The following is a 16219-nucleotide window of genomic DNA, read 5'->3' as shown; positions in this document are numbered from 1 at the left end:
TGTTACCCATATGGAATATACAGGTGTAATACACAGTCACCACAGGGTGTCACTGTCACTGCATGTTACCCATATGGAATATACAGGTGTAATACACAGTCACCACAGGGTGTCACTGTCACTGCATGATACCTAGTGAATATATACATGTAATACGCACAGTGACCATTGGGTGTCACCGTCACTGCATGACACCCATAGGGAATATACAGGTGTAATACACATAGTGACCACAGGGTGTCCCGACACGAATGAAATACAGAAACATTATTATTATTTTTTCTTTAATAAAAATATTGCAGTGTTTGGACATAGGGGGAAATGAGGATAGAGGGGGGGGGGGGCTGGGAGTATTTAGGAGATTATGTCCAGGGGTTTCTCTGCGTAGAACAGACCCCATCTCTGGTCTCCCAGACTACAGCGATGAAGCTTCTCATTCCAACCATCGATAATGTAATTATAATCTTCTTCTGAGAAACTCTGCAGAGAGAGTGGGGGGGATATGAAGGAGGGAGGGGGGGGGAGGGGGGGAGAGATATGAAGGAGGGAGAGGGGGGAGATATGAAGGAGGGAGAGGGGGGAGATATGAAGGAGGGAGAGGGGGGAGATATGAAGGAGGGAGAGGGGGGAGATATGAAGGAGGGGGGGGGAGAGATATGATGGAGGGAGAGGGGGGAGAGATATGAAGGAGGGAGAGGGGGGAGATATGAAGGAGGGAGAGGGGGGAGATATGAAGGAGGGAGAGGGGGGAGAGATATGAAGGAGGGAGGGGGGAGATGTGAAGGAGGGAGGGGGGAGAGATATGAAGGAGGGAGGGGGGAGATGTGAATGAGGGAGGGGGGAGAGGTATGAAGTAGGGAGGGGGGAGAGATATGAAGGTGGGAGGGGGGAGAGATATGAAGGAGGGAGGGGGGGGAATTAAGGTGGGAGGGGGGAGAGGGGGAGAGATATGAAGGAGGGAGGGGGAGAGATATGAAGGAGGGAGGGGGGGGGAGAAATGAAGGTGGAGAGGGGGAAAGATATGAAGGAGAGGGGAGAGGGAGAGATATGAAGGAGGGAGGGGGGAGAAATGAAGGAGGGATGGGGGAGAGATATGAAGGTGTGAGGGGGGAGAGATATGAAGGGAGGGGGAGAGATATGAAGGAGGGGGGAGAAATGAAGGTGGGAGGGGGGAGAGATATGAAGGTGGGAGGGGGGAGAGATATGAAGGAGGGAGGGGGGAGAAATGAAGGAGGGAGGGGGGAGAGATATGAAGGTGGGAAGGGGGAGAGATATGAAGGTGGGAGGGGGAGAGATATGAAGGAGGGAGTGGGGAGAGATATGAAGGGAGGGGGAGAGATATGAAGGTGGGAGGGGGGAGAGATATGAAGGGAGGGGGAGAGATATGAAGGAGGGAGGGGGGAGAGAAGCAGTAAAATACCAAGGTATCTATATATGTCCAGTCATAAAGGGGTCAGGCTCTGTAACCCCTGTGCCAGTCCTAGAGGTGCCAGGCTCTTTATCCCCTGTGCCAGTCCTAGAGGTGCAGGCTCTGTATCCCCTGTGCCAGTCCTAGATGTGCCAGGCTCTGTATCCCCTGTGCCAGCCCTAGAGGTGCCAGGCTCTGTATCCCCTGTGCCAGTCCTAGAGGTGCCAGGCTCTGTATCCCTGTGTCAGTCCTAGAGGTGCCAGGCTCTGTATCCCCTGTGCCAGCCCTAGAGGTGCCAGGCTCTGTATCCCCTGTGCCAGTCCTAGAGGTGCCAGGCTCTGTATCCCCTGTGCCAGCCCTAGAGGTGCCAGGCTCTGTATCCCTGTGTCAGTCCTAGAGGTGCCAGGCTCTGTATCCCTGTGCCAGTCCTAGAGGTGCCAGGCTCTATAGCCCTGTGCCAGTCCTAGAGGTGCCAGGCTCTATAGCCCTGTGCCAGTCCTAGAGGTGCCAGGCTCTATAGCCCTGTGCCATTCCTAGAGATAGATGATCAAAGGCACCGCGGCTTTTCCAAATAATGTATTGTGTCAGAACAGCACGACGGTTCACCCTTCAGTGACTGGCAGTCACCTGAGAAACTCCTCACTGAAGGGTGAAACGTCGTGCCGTTCTGACACAATACATTATTTGGAAAAGCCGCGGTGCCTTGGATCATCTACTTTCATTGTACAGTATAGGATTACATAGACAGGTTTCCCTGACCCAGGGGCCCGGTTACTGCAAGTATCTTTATTCTTTTTTTTTTGGTGTGCAGCATTACTATTTATTTCCCAGTCCTAGAGGTGCCAGGCTCCGTATTCCCGTGCTGTGCAGTCCTAGCGGTGGTGGGTTGTTACCTCTTGGAATTCCTCCTTGATCTCCTGGGTCCGTCTGAGCTCTGTGTTCAGAACATGTACAAACTGCTTGGTCCGGTCCAGAGCCTGAATATTAACAAAGCCGACCTTCTGCAGTTCCTGCAGGGAGCAAGAAAGTCGTCAGCGGCAGTGCCAGCCTCCTCCACACCCACACACACACTGCAACACCATGCCATGTATACACAGAACAGGTACAGCGCGGGCAGCGGCAGTGCCAGCCTCCTCCACACCCACACACACACTGCAACACCATGCCATGTATACACAGAACAGGTACACACACACACACACTGCAACACCATGCCATGTATACACAGAACAGGTACAGCGCGGGCAGCGGCAGTGCCAGCCTCCTCCACACCCACACACACACTGCAACACCATGCCATGTATACACAGAACAGGTACACACACACACACACACTGCAACACCATGCCATATATACACAGAACAGGTACACACACACACACACACTGCAACACCATGCCATGTATACACAGAACAGGTACACACACACACACACACACACTGCAACACCATGCCATGTATACACAGAACAGGTACACACACACACACACACTGCAACACCATGCCATGTATACACAGCACAGGAACACACACACACACACTACTACACCATGCCATGTATACACAGAACAGGTACACACACACACACACACTACTACACCATGCCATGTATACACAGAACAGGTACAGCGCGGGCAGCGGCAGTGCCAGCCTCCTCCACACCCACACACACACTGCAACACCATGCCATGTATACACAGAACAGGTACACACACACACACACACTACTACACCATGCCATGTATACACAGAACAGGTACAGCGCGGGCAGCGGCAGTGCCAGCCTCCTCCTCACACACTACTACACCATGACATGTATACACAGCACAGGTACAGCGCGGGCAGCGGCAGTGCCAGCCTCCTCCACACCCACACACACACACTGCAACACCATGCCATGTATACGCAGCACAGGAACACACACACACACACTACTACACCATGACATGTATACACAGCACAGGTACAGCGCGGGCAGCTGCAGTGCCAGCCTCCCTCTCACACTATTACACCATGACATGTATACACAGCATAGGTACAGCGCAGGCAGCGGCAGTGCCAGCCTCCCCCTCACACACACTACTACACCATGCCATGTATACACAGCACAGGTACAGCGCAGGCAGCGGCAGTGCCAGCCTCCCCCTCACACACACTACTACACCATGACATGTATACACAGCACAGGTACAGCGCGGGCAGCGGCAGTGCCAGCCTCCCCCTCACACACACTACTACACCATGACATGTATACACAGCACAGGTACAGCGCAGGCAGTGGCAGTGCCAGCCTCCTCCTCATACACACTACTACACCATGACATGTATACACAGCACAGGCAGCGGCAGTGCCAGTCTCTCCCCCCCCCCCTCAGCCCCCCCCCCCCCCCCCCGCACACACACACACTACTACACCATGACATGTATACACAGCACAGGCAGCGGCAGTGCCAGTCTCTCCCCCCCCCCCAGCCCCCCCCCCCCCAGCCCCCCCCCCCCCAGCCCCCCCCCCCCCCCCGCACACACACACTACTACACCATGACATGTATACACAGCACAGGTAGAGGCCAGGGTAGCAGCCGTGCCAGGCGCCCACTGACAGTACCTGTCCATACTCCCGGGGGGTATACAGGATATAGCCTCTTTGTTTCACATATTCTTGGAAGATGGGAGACCAGGGACGTTCCCCACAGCAGTAATCTGTGATCAGAAGCTTCCCCCCGGGCTTCAGCCAGGACTGAGGAGAGAGTCACACACAGGTTACATATACACACACACACACATTACATATACACACACAGGTTACATATACACACACACACAGATTACATATACACACACACACAGGTTACATATACACACACACAGGTTACATATACACACACACAGGTTACATATACACACACACAGATTAGATACACACACACACACAGGTTAGATACACACACACACACAGGTTAGATATATATACACACACACAGATTACATATACACACACACAGGTTACATATACACACACACAGGTTACATATACACACACACAGGTTACATATACACACACACAGATTACATATACACACACAGGTTACATATACACACACACACAGATTACATATACACACACACAGGTTACATATACACACACACAGATTACATATACACACACACAGATTACATACACACACACACACACACACACACACACAGATTACATATACACACACACACAGATTACATACACACACACAGATTACATATACACACACACACAGATTACATACACACACAGGTTACATATACACACACACAGGTTAGATATATACACACACACAGGTTAGATATATACACACACACAGGTTACATATACACACACACAGATTACATACACACACACACAGATTACATATACACACACACACAGATTACATACACACACACAGGTTACATATACACACACACAGATTACATACACACACACAGGTTACATATACACACACACAGGTTAGATATATACACACACACACAGGTTACATATACACACACACAGGTTACATATACACACACACAGATTACATATACACACACACAGGTTACATATACACACACACACACAGATTACATATACACACACACAGGTTACATATACACACACACACAGATTACATATACACACACACACAGATTACATATACACACACACAGATTACATACACACACACACACAGATTACATATACACACACACACAGATTACATACACACACAGGTTACATATACACACACACACAGATTACATACACACACACAGGTTACATATACACACACACAGGTTAGATATATACACACACACACACAGGTTACATATACACACACAGATTACATATACACACACACACAGATTACATATACACACACACAGGTTAGATATATATACACACACACAGGTTACATATACACACACACAGGTTACATATAGACACACACAGGTTAGATATATATACACACACACAGGTTACATATACACACACACAGATTACATATACACACACACACAGATTACATATACACACACACAGGTTAGATATATATACACACACACAGGTTACATATACACACACACAGGTTACATATACACACACACACAGATTACATATACACACACACAGGTTAGATATATATACACACACACAGGTTACATATACACACACACAGGTTAGATATATATACACACACACAGGTTACATATACACACACAGGTTAGATATATATACACACACACACAGGTTACATATACACACACACAGGTTAGATATATATACACACACACAGGTTACATATACACACACACAGGTTAGATATATATACACACACACAGGTTACATATACACACACACACAGGTTAGATATATATACACACACACAGGTTACATATACACACACACAGGTTAGATATATATACACACACACAGGTTAGATATATATACACACACACAGGTTACATATACACACACACAGGTTAGATATATATACACACACACAGGTTACATATACACACACACAGGTTAGATATATATACACACACACAGGTCACATATACACACACACAGGTTAGATATATATACACACACACAGGTTAGATACACACACACACAGGTTAGATATATATACACATACACAGATTACATACACACACACACACACACACAGGTTACATATACACACACAGATTACATACACACACAGGTTACATATACACACACAGATTACATACACATTACATACACACACAGGTTACATATACACACACAGATTACATACACACACACACAGGTTACATATACACACACAGATTACATACACACACAGGTTACATATACACACACAGATTACATACACACACAGGTTACATATACACACACAGATTACATACACACACACACAGGTTACATATACACACACAGATTACATACACACACAGGTTACATATACACACACAGATTACATACACACACACACAGGTTACATATACACACACAGATTACATACACACACAGGTTACATATACACACACAGATTACATACACACACACACACACACACACAGGTTACATATACACACACAGATTACATACACACACAGGTTACATATACACACACAGATTACATACACACACACACAGGTTACATATACACACACAGATTACATATATACACACACACACACACACACACACACACACACACACACACACAGATTACATATATATACACACACACACAGATTAGATATATACACAGATTAGATATATATACACACACAGGTTACATACACACAGGTTACATATACACACAGGTTACATATACACACACACAGATTACATACACACACACAGATTATATATACACACACACACACACAGATTACGTATATATACACACACACACAGATTAGATATATAAACACAGATTAGATATATATACACACACACACAGATTAGATATATATACACACAGGTTACATATACACACACAGGTTACATATACACACACACACAGATTACATATATATACACACACACACACAGATTAGATATATACACAGATTAGATATATATACACACACACACAGATTAGATATATACACAGATTAGATATATATACACACACACAGATTAGATATATATACACACAGGTTACATATACACACACAGGTTACATATACACACACACACAGATTACATATATATATACACACACACACACACACACACACACACAGATTAGATATATACACAGATTAGATATATATATACACACACACAGATTAGATATATATATACACACACACAGATTAGATATATATATACACACACACAGATTAGATATATATATACACACACACAGATTAGATATATATATACACACACACAGATTAGATATATATATACACACACACAGATTAGATATATATATACACACACACAGATTAGATATATATATACACACACACAGATTAGATATATATATACACACACACAGATTAGATATATATATACACACACACAGATTAGATATATATATACACACACACAGATTAGATATATATATACACACACACAGATTAGATATATATACACACACACGTGCAACACAGGGATCTTCAACTTGTTCCCCAAAGTGGCCGGATGAGAAGCACGGAAGAGTAGACGGGTCACAAGCTAATTGCAATGTCATTTTAGATACATTGAGACTTAGGGCTCTTTGCAGTAAGCACCGAAAAGGCTTTTTTCGCCATTTTCTCGCCAAAATAACCTTTCCGATTCAGTAAGTGCCGAAAAGTGGCCAAAATCAGCAATTTTTTTTCCCGAAAAAAACTTTTCGGCATGCGGGTGCCGATAAGCCACTTTTTGGCACTTTTTGAATCGGCTGAATTCAGGTAGCCCCGATCAGCTTTTCGCTGGTGATCGGCACTCTAGAATTGAGATTTTGACGCCAATCCATGCCGCCAACTAAAGTTGGCAAGTTGGTGGTGGAGAAGCATCGGCAAGGTCGACACTTAGAAAAAATCAGGCCTTTTTCCTGCCTGGGATTGATGCCGGGGGTCTCCGGAGCTGATACCCATTAATACCAGCATCGGAGACCCCCGGCATGCATCCGAGGCAGGAAAAATGCATTTAAAGCCCACTTCGTTAAACCATCCCGCTAAAAAAAACAAGGCCATCCTCATCATTGCCTTTAAATGATGTCATCAAAATTAATTTTTCCCCCCCACAATCACATGGTTTTCACGGCCCAATCAGGGCCGTGGGAACCATATGACGATAATGTGACGTCATAGGCCTATAAAAGCCTATGTCGTCTCATTTTGAAGGCAGACGCCGAGGAGGACGGACCTCCGGAAGGAAGAAGAGGACCGGGGCGTGGCAGCAGACGGTAAGAAGACCCCCAGCAGACCCCACAAGACCCCAGAAGAACAAGAAAGAAGACGGAAGAACACAGATAAAGATACTGTAGACGTTTTGGATTTAAAAAAAAGTCTTAGTTTATTTTGTTATGGTTTGTTATTTTATGGGTTCCTGTTGCTGTGCGTGGATTGGTTGGAGAGCTTGGTGTTCAACGGGAGTCGGTGAGTGGGCTAGCTAATGGTAAGTTAACTAAAGAAATGTATTTTTTTGGAACTTTAACTGTTTTTTGTAATTTATTCTATGTGATACAATTTTTTTCCATTCTCATTTCTTGCCACTGTATGTATATATGTATGTATGTATGTCTCTATCGATATATACATACAGGGTAAGAAATGATTTGGTTGGAAATGCTTGTTTTGCACTATTTAAAATTATTTTGATATGCTGCTATTGTTAAATGTGTGTAATGTAATGTTTAATTAGATAGATGTAATTTTTGGTGTTCTAGGGTGTATTTTAGGTCAGGGTGAGGCTTGCTTTGTTATAGTGGTTTTATTTTGGTACTACTATTTTGTTAGATTTTAACTTTTTTGGAGAATGTGCTTGTTTAACGATTAAAAGAGTTAATTGTGTAATTGATTTGGATGGTATTTTAATTGTTTTGGGATGTCATTAATTAATGGTAATTTATTTGGCTTGTCTTGCTTGGTTTAAATAGTATACTTGTTTGGATTTCATTGTATTTTCTTTTGAATATTTTATTGTTAACATTGATTGGTAGAGTGTACTTGGTGCACAGATTTTATGCATCATGTATACAATGTCAATTCAATCTTTTGATTGGCATTTGATGCTTTTGATTGCCACATGAGAATGATTTTATTAGGAAATAGGATTTTGTTTTACTGTGGCATATATGGAGAACTGGTATTTTTATTTATGCATGTTTTACTAAACCCTTAAACATTTCTTTGTATATTGGTTCATCATGTGTATATATATATATGTATGTGTATATATAGATATATAATGATATATATATATAGTTGCATGATGAAGCCACTGTACAAATGAATGGGTGAAGGATGGGTTAACCCCTTAATTACCTTTGCGGTTATTAACCGATAAGGTGATTAAGGGGTTAATTGATATCAGAATGTAATAGCAATGTATTGGCTATGTATTTTGTTGGCAACGGAGGACACGGATTTTGCTGTCGAGGGGGTTTCATATTGATCAGGTCAGTAGAACTTGATTTCTTTTATTATGCTACTTAATGTGTTTAATAATGGGCAAATAATCTATTATCCCTATCTAGATAATAGTTATTTTGCACATTATTGTACTGTATGTGTTAGGGGGGGATTGATGTATTTAATGTATAGGACATGTTTATTTATTTTTACATACAGGGTTGTTTCCTCAGGTCTGCGGGAGACCTATGGAGACCACCTGAGGTCTCCTCGGACTTCTCACGGGTAAACGGCTGCCGGGTCCACGGGGGACACCTGCGGGAAAGAACCGGTGGCCCCACATCTGTGGGGGCACCGCGGACCCGTAGGGACCACCCGAGGGCCCCCAGACCCCTGTGTGAAGCACCCGAGGCCCCTCAGACACCAGTGGGTCTGACCCGGGGCCCACCAGACAGCCGCGGGCCTACCCGTGGGGACCCCATTGTGGCTCACGGTGACCCACGGAGACCACCTGGTTGACCATGGCGCCTGGCGGGGACCAACCGCAGCCCTCCAGACCCTGTTTGAAACCAGGTGCTGGGCTACTGTAGGTCTGTGAGGTGACCCGTCAGGGCCACCGGGGACTCCCGTGGGCCTGGGGTATTAACCCTGTATGTAAAATAATAAATCATGTATTTATGGGGGGGCACAGGGGGTGGGTTATGTATGTAATAAATATAATGATGTTTATTGTGGGGCTGTGTATTGTTTTTATTGTGGGTACTGGGGGTGGGGGAAGGGGGTATTGGTCCCAAGGGTATGTGGGTAGGCCTCCCGGCTGGGTAGTGTGTGAGGGTGGTTAGGCCTCACGGGGTGGGGGGGTAGTGGGGGAGGGTATTTAGGCCTCCCGAGTGGTGGGTGAGGGTGGGTTAACCCCTTAATGACTGTAGCGGTTAATAACCGCTATGGTGATTAAGGAGTTAGGGGACATTACATTGGTTGTTTTTATTCTTGTTTATGTTTTGCAGCATCGGAGGGGGCATGGACGGTTATGAAGATGAGGATGGCCTTCATCGTGGCAGCCGGACATGGGTGAGTGCAATATGTATTTAATGTATTTATTGTTCTTTATGTATTTAAAATGGGCAAATGCATTATTATCCATATGTGGATAATAGTAATTTTGCACATTGCTATACAGTATGTGTTAGGGGGGGTGTATTTATTGTAAAGTATTTGTGTTGTTGGATTTTTTTGGGGGGGGCACAGAATTGGTACTGCAGGCCTGCCGGGGAACACCCGAGGGCCACCGCCGGCCTCTAGTATCATTGCTGTGCATCCCAAAAATGTAATATATGTAATGAGGGTATAGGGGTTGTTGGGGGCACCGGGGGTGTATGTTGTTTATTGCAATATTTATTGGGGGCAATTGTCCCCAATAAACATGCTATTATGCCTTAACCCCTTCATTGCCTTAGCGGCTATCCGCTATGGTAATGACGCAGCATTAATGTATTTTAATAATATTGTGCGGGAGCAGGGGGTCCCCTGAGCTGAATCGCATTGATTTCTGGCTCAGGGACCCCCTGCTTCTCGAGTTACAGGCCCCGGTATGGGGCATCGGAAGCCAATGTCGCCGCCATCTTTATAGCGTCGAAGACGCGACGTGGGCTCTATAAAGATGGCAGCGACACTGGCACCCGATAACCCATACCGGGACCTGTAACTCGGGAAGCAGGGGGTCCCTGATCCACAAATCAATGTGGTTCAGCTCAGGGGACCCCCTGCTCCCGTACACTATTATTAAAAATACATTAATGCTGCTTCATTACAATAGCAGATAGCCGCAAAGGTAAGGAATGATTGTTTATGTATATGTGTGTTTTACTCATAGTGTAGATGTGCAGAGGGTCTCCGGAGCTGAAACGCTTTGGTTTTAGGTCGGGGGACCCCCTGCTTTCCGAGATACAGGCCTCTTTATGGGGTGCCGGTATCCCTCTGCTTTGTTTACATTCCGCGGTCACGGGATCGGGACATTTAAATGCAGAGGGATACCGGCACCTCATAACGGGGCCTGTATCTCGGGAAGCAGGGGGTCCCCGGACCTGAAACCAATGCGGTTCAGCTCCAGAGACCCCCTGCACATCTACACTATGAGTAAAAGTTGTTTTGATATATTTTTATCCTTGCCGATGTTTGCGCAGAGAGAGCGGCGGATCTCTCTCTGCTGCAAACACATATCGGCAGGGGACGGCGTATTGCCAGGTTATCGGGAGACAGATAACCGGCTGATCGGCGTTTTGCTTTCGCGGTGATTCGCCAGGGATTCGGCCCTTCCTGAATACTGCGAGGGCAACACGCCAAAATCATGCCGATATTGAACCCCTGCCGAGAGCACTTTTTCGGCGCTTACTGCATGAGGCATTTAATTACTATATTTCATCATGCTGCCAGAATCTATAACGTCTGCACCGTATATATTCACATGGGTGTAACTTACAGCGCGTGTCAGTGTGACAAACGCCACTTACCTACCTGAGCAACACGTATGAAACGGGGGAGATGGGAGTCTAAGGGCCACATCCAGGCCGTGCGGCCCACGGTAAGGGCCACATCCAGGCCGTGCGGCCCATTGGCCCCCAGAAGAGCCGGAGTATGATGATGTCCCTGCTGAACACCACATCCCCACTAATTATAGTTCACCCTGTCATTAAATAGCCCGTCCTCTTATTGCAAAGCCCCCCCCCCCCCCAACCCCAAGTGTGCCTCACATAAAATCTCCTGAAGAGGGCGCCCTTGTCACTGATGTGTAGGATAGTGTCCCTGCTGTACACCACGTCAAATGACGACTCAGGGAAGATCCTTCTGGTGGCGTCTCCAATCTCAAATTGGACCTGGGGAGGGGGGCAAAGGGCAAAGGTCATCACCGGGCGCAGGGCGGGAGAGAAGGGAAGTGCGATATACAGATAGGGGGCATGACAATCAATAGATATGGGGCTGAATAAAAGAGCGTGGTCAATAGGAGTGTGAGAGAATAGGAGTGGGGTCCAAGAGGGCAGAATCAGGGAGAAAGGTGGGGTCCCAAGGGGCAGAATCAGGGAGAGAGGTGGGGTCCCAGGGGACAGAATCAGGGAGAGAGGTGGGGTCCCAGGGGGCAGAATCAGGGAGAGAGGTGGGGTCCCAGGGGGCAGAATCAGGGAGAGAGGTGGGGTCCCAGGGGGCAGAATCAGGGAGAGAGGTGGGGTCCAAGAGGGCAGAATCAGGGAGAGAGGTGGGGTCCAAGAGGGCAGAATCAGGGAGAGAGGTGGGGTCCCAGGGGGCACAATCAGGGAGAGAGGTGGGGTCCCAGGGGGCACAATCAGGAAGAGAGCTGGGGTCCCAGGGGGCAGAATCAGAGAGAGGGGTGGGGTCCCAGGGGGCACAATCAGGAAGAGTGCTGGGGTCCCAGGGGCAGAATCAGGAAGAGAGGTGGGGTCCCAGGGGGCAGAGTCGTTAGGTGGGTGAGAGCCGACTTGAATTGGGCAGCGTCTTCGAGACTAGGAAGTTGGGGCCTTCATGGTCGAGGTCTGTGAGGGATGGAGTCTCAGGGACGGGGGCCTGAGATGATTCACCCACCAGAGGAGTCTTCTCCTTGATGGCTCTCTCCATGGCAATCTCCACCATGTTAGACGACAGGTCCATCCCCAGGACTTCCACCCCATACGTCTGAAAGAAAGAAGGGTGGACACATGATCACAGTCAGAGCTAGTTTGGTAGGGTTCTCGTTAACTTGGACTGCTTCAGTTTAGCAAGATCATCTTTATCATAGATTATGGAGGCCATCTTTGGGTTTGTAAGGCCTCAAATAACTATGGAGGACATCTTTTGGTTGACCAGATACTATTTAATATAGTATAATATAGACCATGAAGGCTATCTTCGCTTTGCCAAGGCTCTCATTAACATAGACCAAGGAGGCCATCTTTGGTTTGGCAAAGGCCTACTTAACATGGACAACGAAGGCCACCTTTGGGTTGGCAAGGCTCGTTAACTTTAACGAATGAACGAATAAATAATCGAGCAGCTCCACCTTGGCCATGTAGACGTCTCCCCCGCCGATGCCACAGCCCACGTCAATGACACGCTGACCAGGTTGCAGGTTCAACATGGAGATAAACTCCTGCAGGAGGGATGTACACAAGTACGTGAGAAAGAGGGAGTGAGAGAGAGAAACAGTAGGAGGGAGAGAGATTGACAAAGGGATTGAGAGCGGACTATCCCCTTCTTCTCAACGGTCTGCTGTGCAGTTCCCGTCTCATGTTCCTCCCTCTCCCCCAACTCTCCATCCATTCCCCCCTTTCCCTGTTTTTCTGCTTCACCCCTTTCTCTCACCCTCACCTGCGTAGTGTGTAGCCCCCCCGTACTGACGAAGCCCTCCCCGAATATCTTCTCATATCTCAAGATGCTCCTCCGGGAGTACTGCTGGTTATCCAGGAACTGCTGGAAGGTGGTGTAACCCTGATTAGCTCCGGGCACCCGCGGGACGCTCTGCAGGAGCCAGCACACCTGGTTCTGATTCTTCTTTATCTGCAAGACACGCGGGCGGAGAGAGGCGGGTTCATTTAGTAATAGCGAGAGACCGATGGGGGGGGAGAAGAGGAGAGGAGAGGGGGCAGTGAGAGAGTGGTGAGGAGGGGGGAGAAGAGAAGAGAAGAGGAGAGGGTGAGGGGGGATAGAGAGGAAAGGTGCTCTCACCTTTATATAGGTCTGCACAGACTTTGACATAACGATCTCAAAGCCGCAGTCTTCTGATAATGAGGAGACTGACGTCAGAAGGTGGTTATACTCTGCGGGCGTGCGGTACACCGTGGGGTTAAACTTCCTCTCAGAGTCTCCTGGAATGACACCACCAGACCCCCTATTAATGTCGAGTCTCTATGGGTGTGTGTGTATATAAAACTTGTTGGAGCGACACTAATAGCCATGCAATAGTCTCACCATGTCCCCTTCCGGACACGGACAAAGGACACTGCACGTTATGTGTCAAGCACCGAGGACCAAGAGGACACGCGATATATTCATCCACAGATATACATGAGTGGATTCTACCCTCCGGCAGAAAATCCCCTAGTGATTCAGTGATCTAACCAACTATAGACCAGTAGCCCAAGATCAAACCCCCAGAATACAGACGCTGCTAGGCTCCACGATGAACCGATGCGCACTCTGAAGTAAGTTATCACTCGATGCTTAAAGAAATTCCTAACCCCACGCATCCACCAAGTACAGATCCCACGCATCCAGCAGGTACAGATCCCACGCATCCACCAAGTACAGATCCCACGCATCCACCAAGTACAGATCCCACGCATCCACCAAGTACAGATCCCACGCATCCAGCAGGTACAGATCCCACGCATCCACCACGTACAGATCCCACGCATCCACCAAGTACAGATCCCACACATCCAGCAGGTACAGATCCCACTCATCCAGCAGGTACAGATCCCACGCATCCACCACGTACAGATCCCACGCATCCACCAAGTACAGATCCCACGCATCCAGCAGGTACAGATCCCACGCATCCACCACGTACAGATCCCACGCATCCAGCAGGTACAGATCCCACGCATCCACCAAGTACAGATCCCACGCATCCACCACGTACAGATCCCACGCATCCACTAAGTACAGATCCCACGCATCCAGCAGGTACAGATCCCATGCATCCACCACGTACAGATCCCACGCATCCACCAGGTACAGATCCCACGCATCCACCAGGTACAGATCCCACGCATCCACCACGTACAGATCCCACGCATCCACCACGTACAGATCCCAGGCATCCACCAAGTACAGATCCCACGCATCCAGCAGGTACAGATCCCATGCATCCACCACGTACAGATCCCACGCATCCAGCAGGTACAGATCCCACGCATCCACCACGTACAGATCCCACGCATCCACCAGGTACAGATCCCACGCATCCACCAGGTACAGATCCCACGCATCCAGCAGGTACAGATCCCACGCATCCACCACGTACAGATCCCACGCATCCACCAGGTACAGATCCCACGCATCCACCACGTACAGATCCCACGCATCCAGCAGGTACAGATCCCACGCATCCACCACGTACAGATCCCACGCATCCACCAGGTACAGATCCCACGCATCCACCACGTACAGATCCCAGGCATCCACCAGGTACAGATCCCACGCATCCACCAGGTACAGATCCCACGCATCCACCACGTACAGATCCCACGCATCCACCAGGTACAGATCCCACGCATCCACCAGGTACAGATCCCACGCATCCACCAGGTACAGATCCCACGCATCCACCAGGTACAGATCCCACGCATCCACCACGTACAGATCACACGCATCGAGCAGGTACAGATCCCACGCATCCACCAGGTACAGATCCCACGTATCCACCACGTACAGATTCCACACATCCAAATGACACTATGACACACCAGGAAGGTATATTAGCTTTGGGTAAGGCAGAGAAGAAAGGACTTGTACTTAATATAGCTGTACAGTCACTAATCAGGGATCTTTTATCCATAATCCTTTATCAAAACAATTTTTCATTTAAAGGATTCCCTCTATATACAATGCCAGGGTACTGCGATGTCTACATGAATTCATGTGGGACACGGATATCTACAATAACTCACAACAATGACACCCTCCAGGAGTCTCACAATGACACCCCGAGGAGTCTCACA

The 16219-nt window shown here is 47.5% G+C and overlaps 1 protein-coding gene across 2 annotated transcripts in view; it reads right to left on the bottom strand.

Annotated features, from left to right (window-relative positions):
- Positions 1–279: 279 nt before the first annotated feature.
- LOC142465681 (uncharacterized) overlaps positions 280–16219 on the bottom strand; it is a 33945-nt gene continuing 18005 nt past the window's right edge. Inside the window, exons 5-12 of one of the 2 annotated variants that reach the window (XM_075569868.1) lie at positions 14223–14362; positions 13866–14054; positions 13558–13647; positions 13104–13193; positions 12260–12382; positions 4015–4146; positions 2302–2418; positions 280–480 (exon numbers count right to left, since the gene is read on the bottom strand). In XM_075569868.1, coding sequence (XP_075425983.1) covers positions 355–480; positions 2302–2418; positions 4015–4146; positions 12260–12382; positions 13104–13193; positions 13558–13647; positions 13866–14054; positions 14223–14362 — 1007 coding nt within the window. In that variant the 3' untranslated portion in view covers positions 280–354. The remainder of the gene's footprint in view (positions 481–2301; positions 2419–4014; positions 4147–12259; positions 12383–13103; positions 13194–13557; positions 13648–13865; positions 14055–14222; positions 14363–16219) is intronic. The other variant, XM_075569867.1, reaches the window with a different exon arrangement.

Source organism: Ascaphus truei, chromosome 14 (assembly GCF_040206685.1).
Source record: "Ascaphus truei isolate aAscTru1 chromosome 14, aAscTru1.hap1, whole genome shotgun sequence".
Lineage (NCBI taxonomy): Eukaryota > Metazoa > Chordata > Amphibia > Anura > Ascaphidae > Ascaphus > Ascaphus truei.
The sequence above is the reverse complement of the archived record's forward strand: the minus strand, read 5'-3'. Positions and strand labels throughout refer to the sequence as shown.